The 25,442-nt window shown below is 56.0% G+C and overlaps 11 protein-coding genes and 1 non-coding gene across 12 annotated transcripts; 3 read left to right on the forward strand and 9 right to left on the reverse strand.

Annotated features, from left to right (window-relative positions):
• Positions 1–108: 108 nt before the first annotated feature.
• SCHCODRAFT_02535151 (uncharacterized protein) lies at positions 109–1,874 on the reverse strand. Its single transcript, XM_003033159.3, has 2 exons — positions 1,218–1,874; positions 109–1,164 (listed from the first exon to the last, which is right to left on the reverse strand). The coding sequence occupies exons 1-2, from the start codon at positions 1,646–1,648 to the stop codon at positions 267–269; spliced, it is 1,329 nt and encodes a 442-aa protein (XP_003033205.1). The 5' UTR covers positions 1,649–1,874; the 3' UTR covers positions 109–266.
• Positions 1,875–2,092: 218 nt separating this feature from the next.
• SCHCODRAFT_02571725 (terpenoid synthase) lies at positions 2,093–3,372 on the reverse strand. The gene is made up of 3 exons (XM_050343846.1): positions 3,028–3,372; positions 2,688–2,979; positions 2,093–2,635 (listed from the first exon to the last, which is right to left on the reverse strand). Exons 1-3 carry the CDS (start codon positions 3,339–3,341, stop codon positions 2,144–2,146), a joined length of 1,098 nt encoding a protein of 365 aa, XP_050200989.1. The 5' UTR covers positions 3,342–3,372; the 3' UTR covers positions 2,093–2,143.
• Positions 3,373–3,926: 554 nt separating this feature from the next.
• On the forward strand, positions 3,927–4,473 carry SCHCODRAFT_02496732 (uncharacterized protein; the record flags this gene model as incomplete). The annotated part of the gene is made up of 3 exons (XM_003032536.1): positions 3,927–4,127; positions 4,178–4,270; positions 4,321–4,473. 3 exons carry the CDS (start codon positions 3,927–3,929, stop codon positions 4,471–4,473), a joined length of 447 nt encoding a protein of 148 aa, XP_003032582.1.
• A 344-nt stretch (positions 4,474–4,817) lies between these two features.
• Positions 4,818–8,295, forward strand: SCHCODRAFT_02617978 (cation efflux protein). Its single transcript, XM_050344846.1, has 12 exons — positions 4,818–4,957; positions 5,010–5,208; positions 5,259–5,344; positions 5,394–5,445; positions 5,495–5,746; positions 5,796–6,240; positions 6,288–6,381; positions 6,436–6,528; positions 6,577–6,688; positions 6,746–7,645; positions 7,697–7,897; positions 7,952–8,295. Exons 1-12 carry the CDS (start codon positions 4,893–4,895, stop codon positions 8,207–8,209), a joined length of 2,757 nt encoding a protein of 918 aa, XP_050200990.1. The 5' UTR covers positions 4,818–4,892; the 3' UTR covers positions 8,210–8,295.
• A 526-nt stretch (positions 8,296–8,821) lies between these two features.
• SCHCODRAFT_02698877 (uncharacterized protein) lies at positions 8,822–9,755 on the forward strand (the record flags this gene model as incomplete). The annotated part of the gene is made up of 5 exons (XM_003032538.2): positions 8,822–8,875; positions 8,930–9,005; positions 9,057–9,238; positions 9,289–9,675; positions 9,732–9,755. The coding sequence occupies 5 exons, from the start codon at positions 8,822–8,824 to the stop codon at positions 9,753–9,755; spliced, it is 723 nt and encodes a 240-aa protein (XP_003032584.2).
• A 141-nt stretch (positions 9,756–9,896) lies between these two features.
• Positions 9,897–10,394, reverse strand: SCHCODRAFT_01280903 (uncharacterized protein). The gene has a single exon (XM_050341372.1). The coding sequence runs from the start codon at positions 10,358–10,360 to the stop codon at positions 10,037–10,039; it is 324 nt and encodes a 107-aa protein (XP_050200991.1). The 5' UTR covers positions 10,361–10,394; the 3' UTR covers positions 9,897–10,036.
• A 35-nt stretch (positions 10,395–10,429) lies between these two features.
• On the reverse strand, positions 10,430–17,662 carry SCHCODRAFT_02726913 (uncharacterized protein; the record flags this gene model as incomplete). Its single annotated transcript, XM_003033161.2, has 26 exons — positions 17,109–17,662; positions 16,896–17,050; positions 16,649–16,843; positions 16,523–16,599; positions 16,396–16,481; positions 16,158–16,339; positions 16,008–16,096; positions 15,838–15,947; positions 14,997–15,787; positions 14,745–14,944; positions 14,628–14,691; positions 14,182–14,216; positions 13,949–14,140; positions 13,693–13,888; positions 12,997–13,310; positions 12,901–12,942; positions 12,804–12,854; positions 12,731–12,751; positions 12,549–12,620; positions 12,402–12,437; positions 12,172–12,349; positions 12,010–12,117; positions 11,664–11,953; positions 10,894–11,607; positions 10,709–10,821; positions 10,430–10,656 (listed from the first exon to the last, which is right to left on the reverse strand). Exons 1-26 carry the CDS (start codon positions 17,206–17,208, stop codon positions 10,430–10,432), a joined length of 4,638 nt encoding a protein of 1,545 aa, XP_003033207.1. The 5' UTR covers positions 17,209–17,662.
• SCHCODRAFT_01089976 (WD40 repeat-like protein) lies at positions 17,475–19,916 on the reverse strand (the record flags this gene model as incomplete). Its single annotated transcript, XM_003033162.1, has 10 exons — positions 17,475–17,723; positions 17,801–18,274; positions 18,329–18,586; positions 18,640–18,762; positions 18,816–18,915; positions 18,962–19,106; positions 19,160–19,360; positions 19,394–19,464; positions 19,517–19,748; positions 19,799–19,916. 10 exons carry the CDS (start codon positions 19,914–19,916, stop codon positions 17,475–17,477), a joined length of 1,971 nt encoding a protein of 656 aa, XP_003033208.1.
• A 181-nt stretch (positions 19,917–20,097) lies between these two features.
• SCHCODRAFT_t84 lies at positions 20,098–20,169 on the reverse strand. Its single transcript has one exon. It is a non-coding gene; the product is annotated as a tRNA-Thr (tRNA).
• On the reverse strand, positions 20,166–21,109 carry SCHCODRAFT_01148078 (POZ domain-containing protein). Its single transcript, XM_003033163.3, has 6 exons — positions 21,002–21,109; positions 20,812–20,941; positions 20,681–20,726; positions 20,495–20,623; positions 20,368–20,393; positions 20,166–20,312 (listed from the first exon to the last, which is right to left on the reverse strand). Exons 1-6 carry the CDS (start codon positions 21,017–21,019, stop codon positions 20,308–20,310), a joined length of 354 nt encoding a protein of 117 aa, XP_003033209.1. The 5' UTR covers positions 21,020–21,109; the 3' UTR covers positions 20,166–20,307.
• A 275-nt stretch (positions 21,110–21,384) lies between these two features.
• Positions 21,385–23,419, reverse strand: SCHCODRAFT_02617999 (PLP-dependent transferase). Its single transcript, XM_050344847.1, is given in 13 exon segments — positions 21,385–21,543; positions 21,597–21,693; positions 21,748–21,988; positions 22,091–22,352; positions 22,405–22,542; positions 22,587–22,588; positions 22,606–22,682; positions 22,734–22,803; positions 22,861–22,946; positions 23,013–23,043; positions 23,100–23,108; positions 23,166–23,176; positions 23,234–23,419. 13 exon segments carry the CDS (start codon positions 23,258–23,260, stop codon positions 21,437–21,439), a joined length of 1,158 nt encoding a protein of 385 aa, XP_050200992.1. The 5' UTR covers positions 23,261–23,419; the 3' UTR covers positions 21,385–21,436.
• Positions 23,420–23,902: 483 nt separating this feature from the next.
• On the reverse strand, positions 23,903–25,176 carry SCHCODRAFT_02618007 (proteasome endopeptidase complex, beta subunit). Its single transcript, XM_003033165.2, has 7 exons — positions 25,074–25,176; positions 24,902–25,023; positions 24,774–24,850; positions 24,575–24,726; positions 24,395–24,519; positions 24,139–24,340; positions 23,903–24,059 (listed from the first exon to the last, which is right to left on the reverse strand). Exons 1-7 carry the CDS (start codon positions 25,104–25,106, stop codon positions 23,946–23,948), a joined length of 825 nt encoding a protein of 274 aa, XP_003033211.2. The 5' UTR covers positions 25,107–25,176; the 3' UTR covers positions 23,903–23,945.
• Between the last annotated feature and the right edge of the window lie 266 nt (positions 25,177–25,442).

Consider the following 25,442-nt stretch of genomic DNA (forward strand, 5'->3'; position numbering starts at 1 on the left):
CCCACCGTCACACGTCATGCGCAGCTGTCACGTCACAGCCCAGATGCTTCCGGGCCTGGCGCGGAAGCAGAAAACAAGGACGCGACAAGGACAGGTCTCGCGCAGAATGAAGCACACAAAGAAACCTGTACGATTGAAACTCGCAATAGATATATCCAAGGGAGCGTATTAAGGTATAAGGCTAATAGCGTATATGCAAACCGGGAATCGTCGCTGGTCCGTTATACATTGTACCGTCTATAGTGCTCTTGCACGCTTGATCTGCTTCACGCAACCACCGCACCCGTCGCCGCCGTAGGCGCGGCCTTCCCCATATCGAGAGTGATCTCCTGGATGTGCGAGTCTGCACCCTCCGCCGCGAAGCCATCGCGCACTGCAACAGGCGCAATGGGCGTCTCGCTGGTGGGGCTGATGGGTTCCGCCACGCTTGACGCATCCGACATGCTGTACACCGAATCCCGCTGCGTCATGGGAGGCAGCGCAGCATTCGCTTGCAGCTGTGGCGACATCGCGCTCGAGGTCGTCGAGGTCGAAACCACGCTAGACCTCGCGCTGAACAGCCCACCCAGCTTGCGCGTGACGATGGCAGGCGAGCTAGGCGACGCGGCCGCAGGTGCGGGCGCCGCCTCCGTACGCCAAAGCTTGCCAAAGGCACCCCAGCTCGAAGACGTGCTCTCGCTTCGAGTATGCACCTCCTTGGGCGGAGGTGGGGGGCCGGCGCCAATGTTGTGTTCGGCGATGAACTCACGTAGTGCCGCCGCACAGTTCTCAGACGCCTCGCGTGCCTCGTTGGCCTCCGAGACCTCGCCACGCGCCGTATCCAGCTCGTCGTTGAGGGCCGCCACCTGCTTGCGAAGGCCATCCATCTCGCGTCGCATGCTCTCCATCTCCGCCAGCAAGGGGTCCTGCTCTGGCAGGTGCGAGGGCGACCGCCGTCCAAACAGGCTCATGCCAGACATGCGACGGGATGGATCGAAGCCGGCGGTGGGGGTGGGGCTTGGGAAGTCCCCCATGCTAGGGCTACGGCGGTGCGAGCCCGTCAAGGTACCAGTGAGCGGGGTGAATGACTGGCGCTTCGACGCATTGGCGCGTGCGGTATCCAGGGCCGCTGGAGGGTGCATAGACTGACGGCGGCTCTCCGTCTGCAAGCGCATAAGGCCACGACTGCAGCGTATGCGTTAGTGACCATGCGACCGAGGTACTCGCCGAGGACTCACCGACTCTCCTCCACCTTCGTTCGCAGCATCGAGATCGCCTCCTCGTCGTCCTTCGACTTCTTGCGCAATTCCTCGAGCTCCTCCTCCAGCGCCGTCGCCTTGTCCGTCATGAACTGCAGCGCATCGCGCAGTTCCGCTTCCGTACTCGAGGACGTCGCGAGCATCTCCTTCGTCGTCTCTAGCTCTCGCGCCTGTGCCGCAATCGACTCGCGGAGCTGCCCAATAATGTGGGCGAGCACTTGCGGGTCGAGGGAGGACTTCTGCGGCGCAGCGACGACAGGCGTCGTCTGCTCCGCCTCGTCTGCGTCCGCATGCTCTAGGTCCAACTGACGCTCAAGCTCCAGCGTCAAATCGATAGAGTATTTCCTACGCGACTGAGGCGTGGTCGTGCCCGGCGTACCAGGTTGGGAGGTCGTGGTAGTATCCGCCATACCGGTCGTGGTCGTCGTCGCAGTCAACTTGCACAATATAAACCGGGAACGTGCTTGCTATGTGTGAACCGAGCCGGCCGAATAATCTGGCGAATGATATCCAGGCGAATTAAAGTGGAAGAAGGCGAGAGTGAAGATAGAAGCAAAGAGACAGTCGCCGTGGTGCTTCAGCCCAGACGTGCGAACATTCGAAAGCCAAGTGACGGTGACCAGAGCGAGAAGCCTTGTTTATCGCCGAGGAAACGGGGCTATACATATGTTTATTGGTCACGTGGCACGCCACGGTCACCGTGACACGTCGCGACGCGCCTCATCACGACGGATCGCTGCGGGCAAGGAGCTGCCCATCAAACGGGGCGCTCTCGCCATCAACGGTGGAGTCGACGTCGAAGACCTTGCCGGCGCCGCCAAACGTTCGACCAGCTCTCAAGTCAAAACTCAGACTCCAGTGTTCAAGGTGCTCAGCGTCGAATCGCTAAAGACTGGTACAGTGTGCTACGCCGTGCTACCACCTTCGTCCTCGTCCTCCGCCCCCTTGTCGAGCAGAAACACCCAGCCAAAGGTCCGAATGTAGCTCCTCACCCCCTGCTTCCTCCCGAAGAACATCTCCGTCTCATATGCCCAATGAAGCATCCCCGCTATACAATCCCTCAGCCCTTGCACGTATCGCAACGCATCCGCTCGCTGCTGCGCTGGCAGCGTACATTGCGGTTCGGCAGGTGCAAACGGCTCGCTGTCGAAGCCGAGTAACAATGCGAGCGTCTTCCCCCAGGTCGGCTCCGCAGGTGACGGAGGAGGAGGCGGAGGGTCAAGTCGTTCGCACACAGTGCGCTCACACTCTAGGAATGCACGTTGCGCCTTCTCGGCGTGCGCGAAGGCTGCAGTCACTGCACCCTGAATGGCGAGCCCACGCCGCGCGTTCAGGATGACTTGCACTACATTGTGTTTGCGGTCGGCGGACTGATCGACATTATAGGCGACGATATCCTGTGGCTTCGTCAATGAATGCCTACGAGGACTGGAAAATGAAGAGGCTGACCCATGACCAGGATATGAGGTCGACTGCGTGCGTCGTCAATTGGTCCAGAAGCTCTCGCTCCTCGCCGGCCTGCGGCAGGTCGAGCGCTTCGACAGCCGCTATCAGGTCGAAGATCATGTTCAAGCCAGTGAAGTGCCTCGCAAAAGCAATGTACGCGTCCACATCGCTATCTGGTGCTTCATTGGCGACAGCGTGCTTCTCAGCTGTCTGATGTTCACTCAGGTGATGGCGAAAGCGCGTCCTGAAGCCCGCAGGTGCAGCACTCTCTAGTCGCTCAGTCCTGTTAGCAAGACTAGATGATTTTAGCATCTACCATCATCCAAATCATTATTGTGCTCACTGCAGGAAAAGAGCATCGAAAGTCGGGTTTTGGCCGGGTCGTGCGCGTCGGTTCGCCACAACAAGGAGGGTCCAAAAGTCAGTGACGAACCGCAGCTGGGGCTGGTCGCATGTCGGAAAGCAGAGGGCCGCCAGGAGACCTATTTTCATACGCCGCAGATCATCGCGTTCGCGCTTCGTCAAAGCATCCGGAAGACCAGTGAGCCACGCCTCGGATGCCTCCATAACGGGGCGGCAGGCTCGATTCGTGCGCAGCTCAAAGGGCTCGCACAGAGACTGTAAGTCAGGGAGCTTGTAGCTGACATTCGTCGGCATGGTTGGGGTGTAGGTACAGAGCAGAATGAAGTTACATCTTAGATTTACGTGACTGTTCGAAGGAACGTGCCCGCCAGTGAGTCACACCTTCCTTGTTGGACTTTGTGGCGCACTTCGGCATGCCCCGTCCGGCACCGCACCGGCCGAAATGGAGACCGTCTTTTTGTCCTCTACCATCGTGGTCCATGTCCCTTTGTCGTCTTCCATGCTCATATACGTTGGTCTTTCACACCACATGCTCTGCTTAGACATGGAGCCCGCACTGCCTTGTGATGCTGTGATGCTCGGTCCCCCGCCTCGGCTGCTCCCGCGGAACTTTCACAAATAATGGTAACGTTTGCCATTGTTCACCTTTCGAGTCGAATGCGGCCACCCGCAATCATGGAAGACGCGAAGCGCAGACCCGTCTGAATCAAGTCGCGTGATCCGGGCCATGTACGCGCGTTATTGTCTTCCGCATATAAAGGCCTGCGCGTTTGAGCGCGCCCTCCAACCCTCTCTTTCGCCCATACCTGCGACCAGAGTCTGCCACAGGACCCCACCTATATCTTCAACCCATCCCACATCCTGCTCATCTCAACTCCCATGGCTCGTGTAGCGCGCGTTGTTAACCGCATCTATGCTGCTCCTGACGACTCGTCGTCCTCGTCGCGCGACAGCTCATTGTCACGCCCTCGCCCAGCATCATCGGAGAATGTCGATGAATGGGTATACGCTGCCGATCCGAACGACAATGACCACTACCAGGCGTTATCCTTGGACGATGTCTACGGGTACGAGTTTAAGGTGCGTGCTTTGCCACATTCACATTCTCGCTCTCACATATTTTGCCACAGCCGGGTCAGCAAGTCTGGGTCCGCGACGCTGATAGTTTGTGGCACCTCGCGAGAACCACGTCAAAGGCCCCGAAGGTGGCTCCTGGCCGTTTCGTGCGTGCCTTACCTTTGTGGCACGAGCACTCTACTAATAATCACTACAGAAAGACGGTCTTTACTACACCGCGGTTTGGCTGGACCACGATCGTGCGCGCAAGCCGTGCACATACGCGCCGCAGAACGGCGATATCAAGCCCGACACGCCACATATCCGCCGTCTCCTTCTTGAAGAAGGTCACATCGTCCTGGAGGACTGAGTCCTCTGAGTCTGCCCCGAAGTCCTGGCGCGTGAATGTCTCAAGACAACCCTCAAGAATCGTCTATTATACTTCGTGCCACCTCATATGCTCTACGAGTTAATGAGTGGAAATAGTAATAATAATTTTTGTACCCAACGCGGGCCGCCTTTCGTTCGAACACACAGCAATTTGGAGGCGCGAAGTCGATACACGTATTCCGATAGATATCTGGCATGCTGAGTGAACAGCGTTTAGCGTCCCAAAACTCCCTAGCAGGCTGTATGTTTGGCACCCTGAGAAATGCGGGGAATCCATATCTTCTGCAGTCAAATCAACACTCGTCACGTCGTCGGATATTGCCGATCTACGTCTGAACCTCAACAGTCTCGACGGCGAGGCCGGGATATCAGATATCCCCCCTCTTGCTTCTCCCTATCATGCCTACACCGGATGCTAGGACGCGGAGTACCGTGAGCCTATCGCCGAAGGCGTTCTCCAAGTCGTACGTGACCCTGTTCTGAGCGCGAGGATCACAGTGCTAAGAGCCCTTGCAGAATCCCCGGCCGTCACCTTCCCCAGCTCTTTCTCAGCAATGTCCTGTTCGCATTTGCACTGTACGCCGGAAAGGAATGGCTGCTTGAGTTTGACGTGGGGGTGTTCTGGGTTCTCCTGCGAGTACTGGCGTGCGGCGGTGTTGGGGTACTTGTCTGGGAGAGTAGGACCGGTCAATTGGCGAAGCGGAACTCGATAGAGGTGTGTAGTCTACACCCGCAAGCCTCCAAGCATCTGACGCGTGCTTGTAGTGGTCCGTTCTGGGCATGGCCTCGTTTCTGCTATTCGTTCAGCAAGCATCTCTGTTCACCGCGCTCTACCGGTTATCCTCCATGAGGTACCGGCTTCCCCATCTTGCAGCGCCAACGCACTCAATCCCAGTGTAGAGTTGCCATGTTCTGTCTGTTCCCCACACTCTGGTCGGACGCGTCTTCCTCAGTGCGTCTCCCCTCTCCACGTCATGTTCGCCTGGCTGACATCTGCGCAGTCCTCAAAGCTCCTCGTCACCACGATAGGAGTTGCAGTATCCATCTTGACCGACTCGCTATTGACTTGGGACGGCTTCCATCGCGTCTTCCCCGGATATGGCGCGTTAGTGCTGCACGCCGCCGCGTCCGCCGGCTTCGAGCACACCCTGCAAGTGCTAGCACCCGCCGTCGGTACAAGGTTCGCGATCGCAGCCAGCGTTCTCGGCGCATCCGCCTTCGCGCTCCCCCTCTACGTCTTCCGGATGGTAGTCGTACGTGACTACACCTCGCGCTGGAATACCCTAGACTGACATATCCTAGCTCGACTTTCCCACAACCCCTGTCCTTCCCCTCCTCTCGCTGGCCGTCCTCCCCATGCTAGCATACTCTATCCTTTTCCTCACTCCCATGACCGCCCGCTCCCTGAAGACCCTGTCACTCACCCCGCAACACTTCCTCATCTCCTTCCCCACCACCAATGTGGTGGCCGCCCTCCTCGGCCCGTTGGCCTTCAATCAGTACCCGCAGTGGGCAGACCTGGTCATCGTATCGTGCCTCTTCTACGGGCTATTCCCTCGGAGCGTCAGCTCCCTCACGCGACCGCCGCAGACGCCCACAACGCGCCTGCTGCGGTCGTACATCAAGACCATACTTGCGAACCCAGATTCGCGCAAGATATTCTACTTCTTGCTGCTCAACCTGTGCTATATGCTGGTGCAGATGCTATACGGCGTGTGGACGAATAGTCTGGGACTCATATCCGATGGTGAGCTGCGCTCGACTGTGCGATATGTTTTGGCTAACGTCCACTAGCGATCCATATGGCGTTCGACTGCATGGCCATCGGTGTTGGGTTGTTCGCATCCGTCATGGCGAAATGGGAACCCAATGAGAGATTTACCTATGGGTGAGTTCACCTTTTCTCGTAGACGTCTCCCTTCGTGCTTAATTACCTCCTCAGCTACGGACGTATAGAAACATTATCCGGTTTCGCAAATGGCATCTTCCTCATCCTCATCTCGATCTTCATTGTCTTCGAAGCGATCCAGCGCATGTGAGTTTTGTGTAATCGTCTCTACACTCGTAGCTGATAATCACCTAGCTTGGAGCCGCCCGAGATGAACACGAACCAGCTGCTGTTTGTTAGCTCTCTGGGTTTGGGCGTGAACCTATTTGGCATGTTCGCGATGGGAGGACATCATCATCACCACCATGTATGCTCGCGGTCGACGGCTGACGTGCAAGTTCATGTTTACTGACGAGTGTTACAGGGTCACTCACACGGACACGATCACGGCCACTCGCACGGGCACGATCATGGGCATTCGCACTCGCATTCACACTCGCACTCGCACTCGCATGGACATGAACATGATCACGGCCATGACCATGGTCACTCGCATGAACATGATCATGACCATGCGCACGAACTTGGACACTGCGACCACGACCACGATCACGACCATGACCACTCTCCACTACAGACCGCGCGTCCCCTCCCCGGACTACCTGTTCTCGCCTTCGATCCGCCAACACCGTCGCTGGCGAGTCCGCCGTCGCTCAATGGGATAAATGGTCACTCGTCGCATGGATCGCTGCACTCGTTCTCTTCGGGCCACACCCATGATCATGACCATGACCATGACCATGACCACGAACATGAACATGACGGGCACCATAGCCACGAGCCGCACGATCACGAGCACGATCACGAGCATGAACACGACCATGGACATGGACATGATCATGAACCACTGGTCAAGCCCAGCGAACCGCTCCGCCCGTCAACGCTCAAGCGTCAGTTCACCGGGCCCGCCATCAAGACCAAGCCCGAGCATTTCCGCGCGCAGTCCATGTCGTCGCTCTCTGTTCCCTCCTTGAACGGGAATGGACTCAATGGCGGCGCGTCGAAACATTCCCACTCCCATGGGCGTAAACCGACGCTCTCAGCTATTAACCCCGCCGTCGCCGCGCTGCAACATGATTCTGTGCCGTCGCCAATGACGCCGAGCTACCGCTTCACGCACGATGACCACCTCGAGACGCACCATCACCAGCACGGTGCGCATACGCATAGCCATGGCGAGAGCTGCGACGGAGGGCATCACCACCACCATGATCATGAGGGTCATAGTCACAACATGCGTGGCGTGTTCTTGCACGTTATGGCGGTGAGTATGCTTTGTCGCAAAGTACTTCAGATTCTAACGTATGTTTCGTAGGATACCCTTGGGTCGGTCGGTGTTATTGTATCGACGCTCCTGATCCAGTTCTATGGCTGGACAGGGTTCGACCCGATCGCATCGCTGTTCATTGCTATATTGATTGCGGCGAGCGTAGTCCCGCTGGTCATAGACACAGGGAAGGTGCTCGCCTTAGATGTCGGCGACCGCGAGAGCGCCATCAGCGAGGCGCTATCTGAGGTACGTCCCTTCGTCCAGTTTTCCCTCTTGGCAGCGTCTTAACCCATCTCCCAGCTCCACTCCATCGATGGCCTCGCCGGCTACACCTCTCCACGCTTCTGGCCTAAAGACGCCTCGACGTTTATTGGGTCGATCCACATCCAACTTGCGCCCTCCGCCGCCTCTTTCGACCCGTCGCTACCGTACTCAACTCGCGGGACGACGTACGCGCGACTGGACCGCGTCGTTGAGCGCGTGGACGCTCTGTTGAAGAACAGGATATCGGGTCTCGAGGAGCTCGTGATACAGGTGGAGGCTGGCGGGCCGCCGTAGCAGAGGGCCAGCGTATGTGGACTATTGTAACTGTACAGCAGGAGTTTTCGTTTCGTGCGTATTTATTGCTTGCTTGGATCGCCTGAGTCTGGTATGTGAGCGGGTGAACTTCCAAGCAAACTGATGTCAACCTTGGGCGTACATGGTTGCTCTTCCGCGCAGGGTCATGACACGGGAAGGCGCTGTGTGCGCGCAATCCCCATTTGGCAACCGCACACATTGATCGCATATTCAATCTGCTTCCGTTCATATGCATTTGTCCTGAACGTCCATCGCAGCGCCCCGAGCGAGGTGCAGTCACCGATCCAAAGACACCCGTCTCGCTGTGCTACACATATGGATCGTCCTCCTACATCGACAGGGGACGGCCATTCAACGTCTTCACCATCGAATCCAGCAGCGCTTGACTGGGATTTACCACCCACTCCTCGTATGAGGGCGCGAGCTCTACCAGACGTCAGACGTCGTCACGGAAGGTCGAAAAGGAGCGAGTCCCCTTTGTCGACTTCGCGGAAGCGTCAAGTCGATGAAGCCATCGCTAGGATCCACTATCCTGAGGCCCCAGATGGCGAATACATACCCGAATGTGTCATAACCCGCGCGTCCGATAACATGACAATCTTGTACTATGCCCGCGTTCTTGACGCTGACACCCCACCGGAGGAGGTGAGCGCTCTGGTTCTGTGCTCGCACACGGGGGACTCACGATTCGTCGGCCAGCTGGACCTCCTCGAATGGTGCTGGGGCAAGGAACATAAGACGTTGAACCTCAATACGCGTTATAACTGCCATCCCCGTGCGTTCTAGTCTTGTACGCTTCACTGTTCGGCGAACTGACTCGTCGCAGTTGACTTGAACTTGCACGCATGGTATCAACTCGTCGACGGCAACAAGCCCACTGGTTGGTTCTGGCTTCCTACGGATATGGATGTCCTAGCGAGTGTACACGACTCGTACGTGAAAAGGACGCTGCCGGTACTGCCGGTAAACTTCGACACTCTTCCCAACGCCCAGCGGGATCCATGGAAAGTACGTAGTATCCGCATAATCTAGTGCAAGGTATCTCATAAACCCGCAAGCTCTACGGCGACAAGACTACCTTCAACTACAAGCTCGTCCCTTTCCCCGAGATGAAAAAAACCTGGAACGTCTGGAGATACAACGCCCATCCCGCGCCCTTCTCCGAAGCGCTCGCATCCGCTCTCGTCTACTACACCTATCCCTTCGATACACTGCCCGAAATCGCCACTCACGCTCCGTACCACTTCGCCATCGCCGACACCGGGAGAAAACTGCGCGCTCGATACGGCGAGGGCCTGACTTCGGCGGAGCTTGAGAGGGATTTCCCTGGTCTCAGCAGTCTGGACATGCTGAAAATCGCCTATGTCTGGAATATATATGCCGCTTGGATGCGAGCGGTTCCAGACAGCGCTTGGCGGGAAAGCAGTCAAGTCAGTGCCGCGCAGGTGAGCTGGCTCTCATAATTAGCGAGTCAAGGATGAATCTTGATGATCTTCATCAGGGAGAATCGGAAACGGGGATTTGACCAACGCTGCTCACAAGTGCAAACACGCAAGGGCTATCGGCTTGGAGCAGAGCGCACGGCAATCGGCTTCACCTCGCCGGTCCTTGGTGCTTATATGAGATGGGCGACAGAACCTAAGTCTCGGGCGGCGCAAGGAGGTCCAGCGGACGTCGCGCTGGCAAGCGGCGATATGTACCATCAGTAGCAATCATGAGTTCACCACTTATCGCACTCAGACCGGATACTCTTCATACAGCCCAAAAATGACATTAGCAGGCTTCGCGCGTCAACATGCATGACCTCTAGTTATCCTCCTGTTCCGCCGCCTCATTTATCCGCTCCAATACATGTTGTCTGATCTCCTGGAAGGTCGGCACCGCCTCCTCTAGCTGACGCCGAAGCTCGCTCTTGGCGTTCTGGAAGTATTCCTCCGAGATCTGGTGATCCATCTTCCACCTCCACCTACGAGAGTTCGGCTTCCACCAATCGTCCAGCTTAGCCTGTGCACGTCGCTCCAGGACGTCAAACTCCTTCGTCCATAATGTGCAAACTTGAATCAAGAATGCTGCATAGCGCAGCGCCTGCGAGGGCTCCGCGATGTCGAACTGTGGGCAATTCGTATCCATGATCTTGTGGATGATTGCCTTTGTGCGCTTTGCCATACATTCAGACTCATTGGACGAGGAGAAGTGTGCTCAAGAGTAACTCACCTTGTCCTTCTCGCTCCAAGCCGTGATAACATGACCCACGGTGTCGACAACGACGACGGCAAACACAGGAAAATTATGGATCTTGCGCGAATCCAGGTACTTCAGGGCATCGATGAGATCGAAGCGCGCCTGATTATAACAAGCAGCGATGTCTTTCGAGTCGGCCTTGTACTCGAAAAATATGGCCGGACTTGCTAGCTCCCTAGCGGCGCCTATGGCTGTGATGAGTTAAACCATACTCCGTGAGGTGTCGCACAAACGTACCTTCGGGATTAGGGAGCTCTGACATAGGTTGACATTCCTCGCTGTCGGCGGCAGCAGCGACGAAGTCAGCTTCGGTGGAAGGAGTGGCGGCCCGATACTGAGAATCCTCGCCCCTGCAGGAGGTCAGCATACGAGCCCATAGAGAGGCCTTGATCCCTCACTTGTCCGCCATTAGCATAGCACACACTTCGCGAGCTTCTCCCAGTAGCTCTTGCGTCCTGGTAAAAGCTACAGGCGAAGCGACCGCCGCTTCGGCGCGATCCACTGCATGGCTGGCGCTCTTGCTCGGTTCGGCGACTTGTCCCGAATCTTTGGCCTGCTTGGCGTCATCGAAGTTGAAGAAACGATAGCTCTTGATTTCGTCAAGCGAGTATTTCTCGGAAAAGTATCCACGAAAGCTCCAGACAAGGCACCCGTCAAAAGTGCTGCCCCGATCGAAGTAGCGCAAAAGTCGTGCTTTCAAAGCGTTTTCGTCCGGCGTCTGCTTCTCGTACTGACCCTGCAGATCCCGCATGCGGGTGTACAGGTCGTGGACGGCGGTCAAGGAGCGGTCCTGGTCGGCAGCCAGAGACCGTTTCATGCGAGAGGCGAGGTCGAATTCGTCGCCATCGCTGTGACCAGCCTCGTTGTCAACGGCGCGATTGTCGATGTTGCCATCGCGGGCATCATCACTATCATAGTCCGAGTCGTCCGAGTCGTCCGGGTCGTCCGAGTCGTTGCCCATGTCCTTCGACACAGCGATTCGCCACTTGTTATGTATTCGATCGTGTTTGACTTGCGCCAGGGCCACAGGGTTGAGGTACATTGCATGTACTTCCATATCCTCTTTAAGTGTGTTGGATCCCCTCATCATATCGTCAGCGAGCTCATTGCGAGACAGAGGCGTGGCACGTTCTGCGCTAATGAGGAAACGCAGTTAGAATTGGAGTGACATAGGTGCGCGGCATTAACTCACATAGCATCCAGATACCTCCCCTCGATGTTGGGACATGCGCTGACAACGGCGCGGAGGATCCTTTGCCATTGCTGCTTAATCTCGGATTCGTTGTGTTTACGAAGGTGCTGATTGGCGTCATTGGAGGCGGCAATGATGGCGGGAGTAGCACGTAGCAGAATCGTCTCGGCATCGTTGCTCAGCTGCGAGAGGTCCAGTACGCGATCATCTAGCTTGCGCATCGCGCTTTCGATAGTGTTTTCCATCACAAAACGCTTCAGGGCCTCGAACTCCCCATGTCCCAGATTGAACTGAAATGTATCGGTATAAGAAATCGAATAGATACGGCAGGACATGGAGAACATACTTCACGACTGTGAGAATGGTGCTCGACAGGGCCAACAACTAAACGCTGTCCACGAAGATGCAAAGGCTGGTAGCTGCCCTGCACATAGGCGCAATCGATGCGGTCGACCTAGAGGCACGTCAGCGTCCTTGAGCTTGGGCGTTCGCTGATTTTGCTACATACGGGCAGTTGTAGCATTGTGGGAAGCAAGTATTTCTTGCGAATCTCCTGACACATCGACTGATCAGGCCATGAGATGCTGAGCCAGTCGGGAACTCGCAAGGGAGTGTACACAGCCGGAGAATAATAACGATCGCCCAAGATATCAATTGACGAAGACACGGATGAGGACCTTGCCGCTCTGCGAATAAGAGGTCTCAGCGCCAGGGTGCACGTCGGTCCATTATACTCACTCGCACGAATCCTTGCATTTCTCACTTTTCCAGATACTTGGACGTGGATGAGTGTCGATCACCAGCAGTACACGTCAACCTCACCATGCAAGGGCATATTCACTGCTATGGTATCAGCGAGGCGACGCCGAGGTCCGTGTGACATACCGTCTTGCGTTCTCGAACTTTTGTATCTTCCCCTCAACAACCGCATCATCGATGAGCTCTTCAGGTACCTCTCTATGAGCGTATGTCAGCTTCCGTAGAGGTAAAAAGGAGTTTCTCACGGAAGCCTGAATGAACCGAAATGTATCAATTAGGCGCCTCTGTATCCTAGCATGCCCACTCACGAATCATCGAAGTTCTCCGAGCTAAAGCGAGTTAACATCCGATGAGATCGAACATTATGCGTGGTGTACGCACCGAATATTGCTATGACCGAAGTTGGGTTCGTTCCTGTAGCCCTTGTCAGCGCTAGAGAATTGGTCAACCAAGACCCACAAGTCGGAAATTGACTGACGAAGGCGGTACATTGGCGGTAGAGACGATGGACTCGGCCTCGCTATAGACCGGATGAGCAAAGCACGTCCTACGAGAGACATAGATCAACGCTCACCCATGACCAGAAATCCACCAATGGACGCGGGATTCTGGGGTAAGTTCGCAGTTGTCGAGACCCAAGTCCGCGACGAGGCCTACTTGCCACGGTTGAAAGCGGTCGCTTAGCAAGGTGCGCTTCACCCATGGTGCGTGAAGTTGTGCCTTGGTAGCGCACGTTGCAATCCCAAGCTGATGATAAGACAGCAGAGAAACCAAAGCTGCAGCGCCGGAATCCGTGGAGACGTCGAAGGTTCCAAGCGCGCGGGCCGAGCATTCATCGAGAGCATCCATTGGCGCCATGATAGGGGCGTGAGCAATGTTCACTTGCACCTGATAACTATTCAGTATGCAAGCGGTGAAAAGGCGCAAGTTGGCCTACACATGTGTGGCCGTCGACAGAGGACGGAGAAAGCCATGCGACTACAACTTGAATATAGTGACCCAACGGGTCAAAAGTGAAACCCAGAACAGGGTCTTCAACCTCGAAAACTCGTCGCTGGAAGACCGCGCTGCCCAAAAGCTCGTATATCTCGTCGTGCGAGGCGACACAGACAATGGGAAAAGGTATTGATTCATGAGGACGTTGCGGAAGCAACAAATGGGCTTGAGAGAACGGATGGAGCTCGTCGCCCGGCACAAGCCAAACACCGTTCCCATAGGAGGTTGAACTGGAGTCTTTTTGGTGTAATGGACCTGGTCTGTCAGGACGCACGACGGGCGGCGACTCCGTCGACAATCTACCTTCCTTAATGCCGGGACTCAGCGTAGGCAACTGTGGGGACAGAGCCTCCGTCAAAGAGACGGGAAGGGTGATCACAGAGTCTGCTCTCCCCCTGCTCGGCAATATCTGAACTGCCGAAACGTCGGAGTAACAGGGATGCACAGCTCGCGCGTAGACCGTTTCGTAGCTGAGAAGATCGGTCAACATACATCAACATATGTGGCGGAGTTCAGTGAAGTACACTCACTTGGTTTCCACTTCGGGATTGAGCTTCTGCATGGCTCTACCGACTATCTTGCCCAGAATGCTGCGTTTGTTCTCAGGACCAAAGTACGGATGGACGGCCTCAACGCGTAGTCGTTCTCGTATCTCAGCAGAACACTGCACAGCAGAAAGAATGGCTGCCTGTGTACGGTCTTCGTCATCCGCCTGATTTTTACTGGTCAAGTTCTAGCTCGATTATTGAGGCGCGCCACTCACGAGACAAGCGCCTCGCGCAAGCACGCGAAGGGAAGCTGCGTATTGCGAGGCAGGAGCAGGCCATGAATCATTTGAATGGACAATGTGCGGGGTGACAAAGACGCCCTTGGGCATGGTGAAGTAATCTTGGTCTGCGTGCATCGCGGTCCAGTAGGAAAGTGATGAAGGATGAGGATGAGAAGAGACCATTGATCTGCACGCTGCTCGCACGCGCTACGCTCACGTGAGGAATGCGTGTGACGGTCAATATTTTTCCGCACTCCTGTACATTGCCACTGCAGAAGTAAGTACTATTTGTATCATTGTATTCATAGCTTCAGGCGAGATGACGGGCATACAAGAGAGAATGGGCGTAAATTCCTGGAATGAAGGTACCTGGAGCGCTCCGATGGCGTACGAAATTACGTTTACTAGTAGCAGTCTCAAGAGTCCGTCGATAAAAGAACAGGCTTAATGTAATTCGGCTGTGTGGTGATAGCCATGCGGCCGAATTTCGTCCCTTCCTTGTGCCTAAGATTGTTGGTCAGTCAATATCATCGTTTAGGCGGATGAAGTAGACATACTTCATTTCTGCGTGTTCGCAAACCTCTTCAAAGGTCTTCCAGTTGTTCCAATGCACGCGGCAATGGGAGCAGGACCATACTTTGTCAGCCAAGTGTGTAGAGGATTCCAGCGCTTTGACACGAGCAGTATCCGCTGCCGAAAGCAATTGCCATTGCCAAGCACAATCAACGCCTGCATGGCATCTCTCAGTGTGTACAACCTACGTTCAAAGTCAGTGATGTGCATTGTCTGCGGAAAATCAAGATACGCACAGCAGCTTGCCACGTCATCGCCCATCGCCCATGCGTGTCATCGGTCTTTATCGACGGGCAGCGCATGCACAAAAAGCGCGGCCCGTCTGTTGTGAAAAATTCGTCGAGCGCCGTCCTAGGAAAGCCCATAGCTTCCATGAGGGAAGCCACCACGAGCGAGCGGCGCTTATTGTAGGTGACCCGCGATAAGACTTCCCAGCTCTGACTCTCCGGCGGAAGTTCGTTCCAGTGAAAACGCCAGTAGAAGACGAAGTCGCTGAAGGTCAGGCCTATCTCTTGTTCCTCCGCCAATGGGGTAGCAACGTTGAAATCGCACTGGGTCCATACCACGCGAAGAACGTAGGAATCGTCCTCCAATGATGAAGAACCGGCCTGCCGCATGCAATGGCTGATACGGGCGGCAACTCCACGCAAGAAGTCATGGCGTTGCGCCCATAACTCGTTGATCTGCGGCATGCACTTTTCCAGTGCAAGCTGGAGACGGCGCTTATCCACAACCACATTTGCGTCGGCTTCAATCAGCTCGCGCATGGGGCTGAGATCAAAGATCTCGTGCGGTAGAGGGAGCGCCAAAAATGTCAGTTCTGGATTAAAGGCGGGAGTCTTGCAGCACCACCCGCTGTAAATCTCAGTGACGATACGCTCGCGCTCCCTGCGCGCAGCGAGCTGCAGTTGGCGCAGCCTCTCTGCTTCGGCTTCCGCACGCTGGCGCTGCCTAAGTTCCTTCTCTTCCCTGAACGAGCGATGGTATTCAACCTCGGCCACCCACTTGGCACGAATGTGGGACCATGCTATGAGTTCGGTGAGCACGTCACGACATTGCGAATTGGCTGCTGCTCACCCAAGTCCGTGAGCGGCTTCTTCTGGACGGTCATGTTCGTGTTATCGACGTCAACGGCGTCGGCGACATCTCTCTCGTCGTAGCCTAGTTGCAGCAGCCGCTCCCTGATCCTGATTATCGGATGCATCAGTCACATGCGAGTGAATGGAACGCCGACGAGATATACTGACGCGGCCCTTCGTTCCTCACCCAACTTTTCGCCCTCGCTGACGGTCTTCTTATAGACCTTTCCGGCCCACTCGGCGCGCGAGTAGGCAAGCTGAGCAACAGATCGTAGGATCAGCAAGTCCGTCTCCGTGTCGTCAATAGCGGGCACCTACGTCGTGTGTCTTCTCGACAAACTTGATGCGCTTCTGTTTGAACTCATCGAAGGCCTGTTTCGCACCAGCCCTTCGCTTGGAGATCCTCCTCTTGTGTATGGCGATCTCCTTCAGCATGCTATCGACGTCACTGCGCAAGTAAAACTGCTTTTGGGGCGTGTAGGCTTGTACGGTCGTTCGATCTCGAGGGTCATGTTAAAACCCCGTAGTATGTGCATAATGAGGGACGGGGACGTACAGGGTGTATGCAGCACCAGGTCAAGCACTAGCTTGTCCTTCTTAGGATATTCCTCCTTGAACTCTGTATCACGAAACAGACTTCGTCTGTCAGACAAGTTCGGTCAGGCAGTACGACACACACGTACTGCTCATCCTTGCATCTCGTGCAGACACGCTTCAGAAGGTACCAGTCAATGTTTTTGACCGGAGAACTACCGCAAATCTGACGAACGTAGTCAGCGCAGACCAACAATGACGACGCCTCTACGCACCTGGCATATCTTCCTCCCGAAGAGCAGGCTTGCCCACCAGTACTCGTAGAGGGCCTCACGGGGCGCCGGATACCCAACACGTTCTCTGACTGCCTTCCAGACGAAGCGGCACTCCGAGTGTACCAGAATCGCCTGCAGATACTTGTTGGTCCGAGCGAAGGCCAGGAGATCTTGGGGATTCAGCAGCAGAAGGATCTGCCGCGATTTCGTCAGATACATGCGATACGACGGCTGAATTGCCTCTCACCTCGTACAGTACGTCGACTGGCAGCTCCTTGAACGCGGCGAGCTTGCCTGCCTTACTGCGACGCTTGGGGGGCGTCTTGAGGGGTGAGTCTCGTGAAGCGAGCGCGTGCCCTTCAGGCGCCTCTTCGTCAGGGTCTTCATGCTCATCAAACGACTCTAATGTGACGGTAATCAGCAAGGAAGATGTGATTTTGACAGCGACGCGCATGCGCACCTGCTGTCTCCGGAGCCGTATCTCCACCACGCCCATACTCAGATGCCGTGTGCATCGTCACGTCTGTGTGATTGCCCGGGTCAATGAAGTCGATGTCCATCTCGCGGTATACTCAGAGTCGGGGAGAGAGGAGGGGGAAAGGCAAGGATGGCAAGAGAGACTCTGGGAAGGCCTATTGTACTTATGCAGCTGCACGCTGCACACACGGGGTGGTAGTCACACTCAGGTCACCCTGATGGTATCGATAACAGCGACTCTATTGTGCAAGACCTTCTTTCCACTGCAGAAGTGTCGTCGCTGTCAGCGAGTATCATGGCAACACGGTCGTGAAGGACGTTACAATAAGCCAGAAGCATACTCCGTATCTCAGCGACCCGCAACGATCTTCGCCGCCTCTACGTCCATCCCATTCGCCTGAGGTGTCCCCATCAAGCCCGACACCGTCTTCTGCATCTCCGTCCACTCGGACTCGCGGTAGAGCGCCATGTCGCCAATGTCGTAGATGTACAGCTTCCCATCGCTGCCGCCCATCGCCGCGCGCCGTCCGTCCTTGCGATCCCACCGCAGCTTGTTAATCGCTCGTCCAGTGCCCACAGGCGTCGACACCACAGGAACCTGCGCATTTCGTTAGTCAGTATTGACATCCGGCCACTCCACCCTCGCAGAAAGGCTTCCGCCGGCTGGAAACTCACTTCCGTATCCGCATTTAGATTCCACACATCGAATCGCCCCGACCCATCCACCGTCCCGAACACAGCCGGGTGCGCCGAATGCCACCGCACATCGTACACATAGTCGTCGGTCTCGTCAAACGAGTAAGTCGGCTGGATCACATGCGGCGTCGTCGACGGCTTCGCCAGCGCCTTCGCGCGCCACAGCTTCACCGTCCAGTCCATCGAGCACGAAAGGAACAAATCCGAGAAGTCGACCGGTCCGGAGAGCGGGTGGAAGTGCAGACCCATAATCGGCGCGGCGTGTCCCTTGTAAACGTCGTACTGGTTCAGGCCGGCCTTCGCGCCCGCGCGGTCGTACCGGTTCGCCTGGTAGATGTTACCCTCCTCGGTACCGACCCAGAAGGTAGTCGTCTCATTGTCAGGGAAGTCAAGGGTGGTGATGGCGACCTCGCCGGTCTTATTGTGGCCGGCGTGGATGAGTTCGAGGGTTTCCTGAACAATAGAGCGTCAGAGTTATACTGATAGGCGGACGTAAGGACGACTTACCTGTGGCTGAGCAAGCATGTCGACAAGCCAACTGCAGACGGTACCATCCGTGCTGCTTGTGATGAGATTATGCGCATTCTGCGTGCCGACCATCTGCATAGCATAGACGGGATGCGTATGCCCTGCAGCCGATAGCGGAGTCTTGAGCACGGGCAAGTGCTTTGAGCGCGTATCCCATAGTAAAATCTGCCCTGAGTACGTGCCTCCAAAGATGAGGTTGGAGTGGAAAGGAGAGAATGTGGTGGAGAGAACATCAGACTACAAAGCATCAGCATACCCCATTCAAGTTGATAAGCACGCGAGTCACATACTTGTGAGTGGAAGACGAATTCGGGCCGCTCGAGCATGTGCAAGTTCCAAACGGCGACGATGCCATCGGGCTCGTTCATCACAGTGTTGTTCTTGTTATACGAGGCAAGGACCAGCTCGGGGTACTGAAGTATTCCATGTCAGATATCGCTTTCGCCGCTCCAAAGGTTCAACGCACTTTAGGTGACCAGTCAATGTCGGTGATGGACCTGTACTTGACGTAGCGCTCGTCAAAGAACTCGCAAACCTTCTTGACACGCTTGCCCTCGGACTCATCGCTAAAGACATATGAGCGACAACCATGCATTCAAGAGGAACACATACCCTCCCGACTCAGCACCGATGGTATAATCGCGGATATAATCGTACTGATCGTTGAGAGCGCGTTGAAGGACCTTCGACGAGCGCTCCAAGAAGTCCTGAAATTCCGGCTCTGCAAGGATGCTTGCTCGCTCGTCCTCGGTGAGCTCTACCAACAGATTGATGAGTTGTATCCTTCAGACGGTGAAGTAGCGAACGTACCTCGGATTTCCTCCTCGAGCTCTTTCTCCAATTGCACGCTCTCTTCCTCAAGCTCCTTCTCGCGCGCGATGCGTTCCGCCTCCGCGTCGCGTTCCTTGTGCACGCGCTGACGGATCTCTTCCTCATCGAAGCCCGCATCGTCCGTCTCGATTGCCATTGTCTGTACTTCCTTCTCGTAGATGATACGTTCCTTTGCACAGGCTCAGCACCTGAGATGGGATCGTTATGACTGACGCACCCGAGGAGGTAGCTCGAACAGCTCCTGCTCGACGTCGATCAGGTCCATGTAGCGGGGGGTCATTGGCCTACAATGGTCCTTGTCAGTCCAGGATTTGCTCAGTATGTCTGATAACGCACCGTTCCATGATATTCTCTGTCCCATTGTTCGAATGCAAGTCGACGAAGGTCGTGCCCATGCTCTCCCGATCGGACGTCGCGGTCCCGATGTCGCTCTGCCGCCCATGCCCCAGCGCCGCGCGCTTCGGCGCAGGCGTGCCCGGGACCGACGGCGAGGGTGTCACAGTACCACGAGGCCCGATGAGCTGCTCGACGAGGTCTTCGACATCGCGACGTGGGGGCGTTGAAGGACCTGGGGTCTGCTGCCTTGAATGTCGGTCGATACGAGAAGAGGGAAGCAACGGACGTCTGTACCCCGCCGCTCTGCTTCTGCCTTTCGACGCGCCTCGCGAGCATTGCGAAGCTCGGCTAGTTTGGCTCGCTTCGCCTCGATTTCGGCGCGTCTTCGTTCGGAGGACATGAGTGGGAAGGGTAAGATGGGTTGATCCGCATTTGGCAGGTATTGTTGAGTTGGTTTTCTTCAGCATTGTCCAGATGTCTCCCTTAGCTCCAAGCTCACTCTTGTGCACTACCAGCGCGGCAACGACGGCGAACATACGACACACAAGGCACAAAAAAATGAAAGTGCTGACTTCTCACAGTGCCCCACAGCCGACTTGAACGACTGACCTTCGCATTACGAGTGCGACGCTCTACCACTGAGCTAGCAGGGCTGTGAATACGAGGTCATTGAGTTGTGTACGGCCTTTCGGCCTTTCCTGCCGACTCTGAAACCCGGAGGGCTACCGCGCCAGCCAAAATGTGTAGGTGCAGGGTCACGATGATGTACATATTTCTCCGATAACGAAGCTTCAAACTACAAGGAGCAAGGATCAGGGTTGGCGGCACACAATCAACACGAAGAAACTGACTGGCATGATAATCCGCTGCAAGCAATCTGTGGGTCTCGTTAGCGTCAGAGTGAGATTGCTAGAAGACGACAATGGCAAGACTTCCAGAACGCAAATAGGAGAGAATGCCACGAGTACCAGTACTTACAGTTCCAGTACGATCTCGGGCGGTATTCGCTCAAGGAACTCGTTGACGGGGATCTCCTCCTTCCCGCTGCGAGTCATGTAGTGCGCCTTAAAGCTCATGTACTCGATCAGCTTCTCGACGATCACGGCGCTGACGAGTCGGAATCAATGTTGAATTCAAGGTCGTCCACCTGAGGTAGATACACACCGCTCCTGGATCACGCAAGTTCGCGCTAGAGACTCCTTATATGAGTCTAGTTGGAGGTGTGAGGTCAGAGAGATTCTGAATATAAAACAAAAGGGTGTATGGAAGTGATGAGAGCGACGGTGGGGACTCACTCGCGCTATCCAGACTATCTCGCAACTTATCGCTCGTATACAAGACAGATCGTTTCACGAGAAATAAGAAACCATCGTCGCTGTATACACGTATCCAGTCGTTCGGTTGGTCGGGCGAGAGGTTCGCGTTCTAGGCAGAGTGGCGCTTGAGGTTAGGGTCCGACTGTGAGAAGGATCGTGGTGCACGTACGTCCATATCAACGTCCATCTTGGATCAAAATGACGCAGAGACAGTTAGAGAGTAAGACTTTCTGCGGACCAAGGACCCGAGCGGGTACAGGACCTGACGGTGAGAGCAGAAGACAAGTTCGACTGGAAGTTGTTCTGGCTGTCACACCAATTAAGGGCACGTGCGGCCGTCACACCGTGTAGCGGCTTCCTCTTTGCTGACTGACATTCGATGGCTGCAAAGGGCCACCCCGCAGCACAAAGCACGAGATCTATGTTCAACATTCCATTCTATTGGTACACCCCTACGCCAGCCCTGCATCTAAACAAAGTGCCAGGCTTGTACGCAGGTTCTACAGTACTCCTTTCATAGCCTCCACCCTGATGGGCGGTTTGCGAGGCCATTCCACTCCTTTCACAACAGAGCATGGGGCACCGGCCCCAGCTCATTCGCGAGTCATTCCTTCTTGAAGATGGCCTTCAAGCCGTCAATGACCTTGTCGACGTCGCCGCGCGACGGCTCGACGGCGGTGATGCCCATGTGGCCGAGGCGGAAGTACTTGTCTGCGCGACCGTCAGTACGACTTTTCAGGATGCCTGAGGTAAAGTATACGCACCCTTGATCTCCTTGTGCAGCCCGCCAGCAGCCACGATACCCTTCTGGCCCAGCGGGCCCAAGGTGTTCGCCGCCGTGAAGCCTTCGGGGTAGTACAGCTGCATCTGCGTCAGTACCACATCCACCCTCATCGCACGCGAGGAAGCACTCACCGCCGTCATCCCATTCGCCGCATAGTACGGGTCGAGGGGCAGCTGCTTGAGCCCGAGCTCCGCCGCGGCCTCCTTCACCCGCGCGCTCGCCTTCTTGTGCGCCGCGAAGCGCTCCTCAAGCGACACCGCGCCGCGCGTGATCGTCGACAACGACGCGTGGAACGCGTAGATCAGGTTCACGGGCGGCGTCGCGAAGTACGCCGGCGAGCCCTTCTCGTATGCGGACATGATCGGGAGCCATCTATAGGAGTGAACCCCGTCAGCATCTCGTCCGTCTTCCCCTCCCTCTTACACGCTCCGCACCATCCCCCTTTCACACCACCTATACAAATACCCCACTCACTTCTTCCAACTCGCATAATACGACGTCACCGGGCTCTTCCTTGCCTCGAACACGCCGATCGCCTTCTGGCTCGCGACGAGGATCGACAGCCCGGGCGGCGTCCCGAGCCCCTTCTGGCTCGCAGTGAGCACGACGTCGATGCCCCAGTCGTCCATGCGGATCTCCTCGCTCGCGACCGCGCACACGCCGTCGAGCACGACGAGCGTGTCGGGCGAGACGCGCTTGACGGTCGCTGCGATCGCCTTCGCGTCCGAGAGGACGGCTGTGGCTGAGTGTGAGCGGGGTGAGAGCAAGAAAGCAGGTGCGAGGCTGACCAGTAGACGTATCAACGTGCGTGAAGGTGAGGATCTTGTACTTCTTTGCCTCGAGCGCCTTTTCGATCTCCTCCTGCGTGACGGCAGCACCGATGGGCGCCTTCACCTGGTCGACTTTCGCTCCATAGGTCTCGAGGCTGATGAGACGTCAGAGCTCGATGTGAGATGCGAATCATATGAGAATGGTCTGCGACGCACCACTCAGCAAAGCTGTCCGCAAAGTACCCGCTGTGCAGGACGAGCGCGTTCTCGCCAGGCTCGACGAGGTTGGCAGCAACCTGCGTACCATTAGCACATCATATCCCCTCCGCGCACACCCAGAATCGCACCTGATCCCACCCAAGCGTCCCACTCCCCGCAATAAGGAATGGCTGCGCGTCCTTCGAGTACAGAATCTCCCTGCGGAGCCGCGCCCGTGAGCGATCGCACTCCCTCCCCTCTGACCACCCCACGCACCTCGTCATCCGTATACAGTCCCCAAACACGGGGATGAAGTCCGCAGATACATGGGACATAGATGGGTGCGCATTCGCGTAGAGGACCTAAGGAGGGGGAGGGGAGGGAATGAGCGATCGCTGGCACTTTCGCACCCCGATCGCGCCACGTACATCGTCGGCGACCTCGATGGGGCCCGGGATCCTGCATTGCGGACATGTCAGTTGGTAGACAGAGTCACCAGAGGACAGTCCACGTACACCAAAAGCCTACAACCCCCTCCCTTCAGCTACCACATACATCGATCGCTCATCACCCGTACTCACTTATGCGGCGCCTATCACAAAGTCCTATCAGCTTTCCCTTTTCCCTCTGCTCAACCTCTACCACACACCTGCTTAAATCCCTGCTCAGACGACATTTTGCGAAGCGGTTGCGGTCGAAGAGGACGAGTACAAGCGCGAAGAGATGAGGAAGAGAGAAGTCGCCGACGGGCAAAGGAACGGAATGACAAGCCGACGTTCATGCCGGATTTATGGCGAGAGCGCGCGCTATTATCGGATGATGGATTCCTGCGGGGTGTGTGCGCTTCCTCTGGACGCGGCGAGCTGCAGGATGGATTGGACACTACCCCGCGTATATGCGCGGCGAGAAGGGATAATGGCGACAGGGAACAAGGCGACAGGCCGTAATACAGAAGGTCAGGCTACCGCGGAGGACGTCGGCCAGAGGCAAGCATCAACAGGACGGAACGGAAGGCCGCCAGTACACGTGTGAATTCGTGGCATGCTCGCAGTGGTCAGCAACCTGGGAGAGGTGTGCTCAAGACTGGACTGGACTACGGGACAGAGTATGACTTTACGGCAGAACACAATGAGCACGCCAGTCTGTTTGGCCACTCGCCATCTTGTTTGTTCGCCTGCTTGCCCTCCATGTGCATTCTTGATTTGGGCAATTCAGTCTCGGGCAGTACAAATCCTTCGTGATCAGTACAAGTCAAGCATGAATACTGCAGTTACCTGGCTCTGACTGTCGCCATCTCGCCGGGGTTTCATGAGAGAAATCGTGATACAAAGAAGTACTCCGTGATTGAATACTGTACATGTTTACTGCGTCTGCGCTCCGTACCCTCTGATACCCTCCGCGAACGACCAGTGTGTCTCCAAGCTCCGCGACTCGGAGATCGTGACGCCCATCGCGTCGATCTTTGCGATTTGGAACTAGGGGAGAAGTTAGTGCGTGCTCATAATTGAGATGGAGTGGCCGGAAGAGGCATTGGATTCGATCACCAAGACGTACCTTGTTCAAGCTCCTCGCATCGCGGTAAAAGAGCACCTTCATGCAGTCCTCGATGATCTTCTCCGCGTCCTGCTCCGTCAAAGTGTCCTCGTTACCCTCCACCGCTTTCCGGAGCAGCGGCTGAGCGAGGTAGGCGCCGAAGCCTGTTGCGAGAGTCGAGGAAGAATATGTGACGCCGAGCAAGTCGACGTAGGCCAAAAATCTGGGAGAGCGTGAGTCCAGGGTGTATAGCCAAGGTGATAGATGCAGGACGTACCGCTCGCCATCCTTATACCCACCGACAAGGAGGGAATTCCACAAGGGGTTCATCTTTGAGCGGCGCGCGTACATGACCTGGCTGAGGTACTCGTGCACCTCCTTCGGGCCGAGGGTGTGGCCATCCTGAAAGTACATAAGTATGCGAGAATTCGGTCGATGAGAATTATGGCAAACGCACAGCAGCGGTGAACTCGTCAATCATAACGCTATCGAGGAGGCCCTGGATGTATTGCAAATCGCTCATATCCCCCGACGCGCCGATGCAGGTGTAGTCCCCGACCGCGTGCAGACGCTGCACGTCCTTGAAGCGGGCGAGCGAGCCGTACGAAGCTACACATCATCAGCAAGAGATCAAAAGTCTGAGAAGTATAGCGCACCAAGGTTATCTGCCGCCAACATGATCCCATCCTTGTACTTCAGCGCCAACACGCTCGTACCGGTGACGATGGGCTGCCTGCGCAGGTGATGAGGCATTGGCGTCGATCTGCCCATACTTCTCACTCACTGCGTCCTCTGCACACCATCCGCAAACGCATCCGTCTTTGGTCCCGCGTGCACGTAGCCGCCACCGTTGTACGGACGCTGAGCTATGGGATGTGTGCCGTACGCGTCCACGGCGTCATTGCGCTGCCAGACGATCAGCATTTGACTTGCTGCTTTAAAGAGTGTAGACTAACGGGTCGCCCCCAGTTCATCGGGAAGTGGTCCATGGTAGTTGGGAGATATTGGGAGCAGGAGAGAAGTGAGCTCACCGCGTACCACGATGGACGCGTATGCCAGGGACCCCCGAATGATGCATGATAGAGGGGCCCTGCTGACTCAGCGCTCTGCTTAGACCGACGCGACTGGCCAGAGAAGGGTTGCCTTTGTTCTCGACCACGACCTTCACCTCCTGATCGCTCGTTTCCAGGAGAGCCTTCTAGGTTCTTCGCAGATATCCTCCTCTCAATATTAAGTCCCATACCCCTGCCCTGGCCTTTGCAGTGATGGCCTTCCGACCCGCGAGGGGAGTGCGCCTGGAAAATAACAATTCACGAAAACCTCTG

Source organism: Schizophyllum commune (genome assembly GCF_000143185.2).
Source record: "Schizophyllum commune H4-8 unplaced genomic scaffold SCHCOscaffold_4, whole genome shotgun sequence".
In the NCBI taxonomy this organism is placed as follows: Eukaryota; Fungi; Basidiomycota; class Agaricomycetes; order Agaricales; family Schizophyllaceae; genus Schizophyllum; species Schizophyllum commune.

Excerpts from the sequence above, each read along its gene's own strand:
- SCHCODRAFT_02535151 (XM_003033159.3), bottom strand. The coding sequence starts at position 1,648 with ATGGCGGATACTACCACGACCTCCCAACCTGGTACGCCGGGCACGACC. Across the intron at positions 1,165-1,217 it reads ACGAAGGTGGAGGAGAGTCG|TCGTGGCCTTATGCGCTTGC; the intron begins GTGAGTCCTCGG and ends CATACGCTGCAG.
- SCHCODRAFT_02571725 (XM_050343846.1), bottom strand. The coding sequence starts at position 3,341 with ATGCCGACGAATGTCAGCTACAAGCTCCCTGACTTACAGTCTCTGTGC. Across the intron at positions 2,980-3,027 it reads TTCGATGCTCTTTTCCTGCA|TCTTGCTAACAGGACTGAGC; the intron begins GTGAGCACAATA and ends AAAATCATCTAG. Across the intron at positions 2,636-2,687 it reads ACCTCATATCCTGGTCATGG|GATATCGTCGCCTATAATGT; the intron begins GTCAGCCTCTTC and ends ACGAAGCCACAG.
- SCHCODRAFT_02617978 (XM_050344846.1), top strand. The coding sequence starts at position 4,893 with ATGCCTACACCGGATGCTAGGACGCGGAGTACCGTGAGCCTATCGCCG. Across the intron at positions 6,241-6,287 it reads TCTGGGACTCATATCCGATG|CGATCCATATGGCGTTCGAC; the intron begins GTGAGCTGCGCT and ends AACGTCCACTAG. Across the intron at positions 7,646-7,696 it reads TGTTCTTGCACGTTATGGCG|GATACCCTTGGGTCGGTCGG; the intron begins GTGAGTATGCTT and ends TATGTTTCGTAG.
- SCHCODRAFT_01280903 (XM_050341372.1), bottom strand. The coding sequence starts at position 10,360 with ATGGATACGAATTGCCCACAGTTCGACATCGCGGAGCCCTCGCAGGCG.
- SCHCODRAFT_01148078 (XM_003033163.3), bottom strand. Across the intron at positions 20,727-20,811 it reads AGATAGTCTGGATAGCGCGA|ACTCATATAAGGAGTCTCTA; the intron begins GTGAGTCCCCAC and ends ACCTCCAACTAG. Across the intron at positions 20,624-20,680 it reads ACTTGCGTGATCCAGGAGCG|CGCCGTGATCGTCGAGAAGC; the intron begins GTGTGTATCTAC and ends CCGACTCGTCAG.
- SCHCODRAFT_02617999 (XM_050344847.1), bottom strand. The coding sequence starts at position 23,260 with ATGTCGTCTGAGCAGGGATTTAAGCAG. Across the intron at positions 22,804-22,860 it reads GACTGTATACGGATGACGAG|GGAGATTCTGTACTCGAAGG; the intron begins GTGCGTGGGGTG and ends GCGGCTCCGCAG. Across the intron at positions 21,989-22,090 it reads TATTATGCGAGTTGGAAGAA|ATGGCTCCCGATCATGTCCG; the intron begins GTGAGTGGGGTA and ends TCACTCCTATAG.
- SCHCODRAFT_02618007 (XM_003033165.2), bottom strand. The coding sequence starts at position 25,106 with ATGGACCACTTCCCGATGAACTGGGGGCGACCC. Across the intron at positions 24,851-24,901 it reads GATGGTGTGCAGAGGACGCA|GCAGCCCATCGTCACCGGTA; the intron begins GTGAGTGAGAAG and ends TCACCTGCGCAG. Across the intron at positions 24,520-24,574 it reads TTGACGAGTTCACCGCTGCT|GATGGCCACACCCTCGGCCC; the intron begins GTGCGTTTGCCA and ends ATGTACTTTCAG.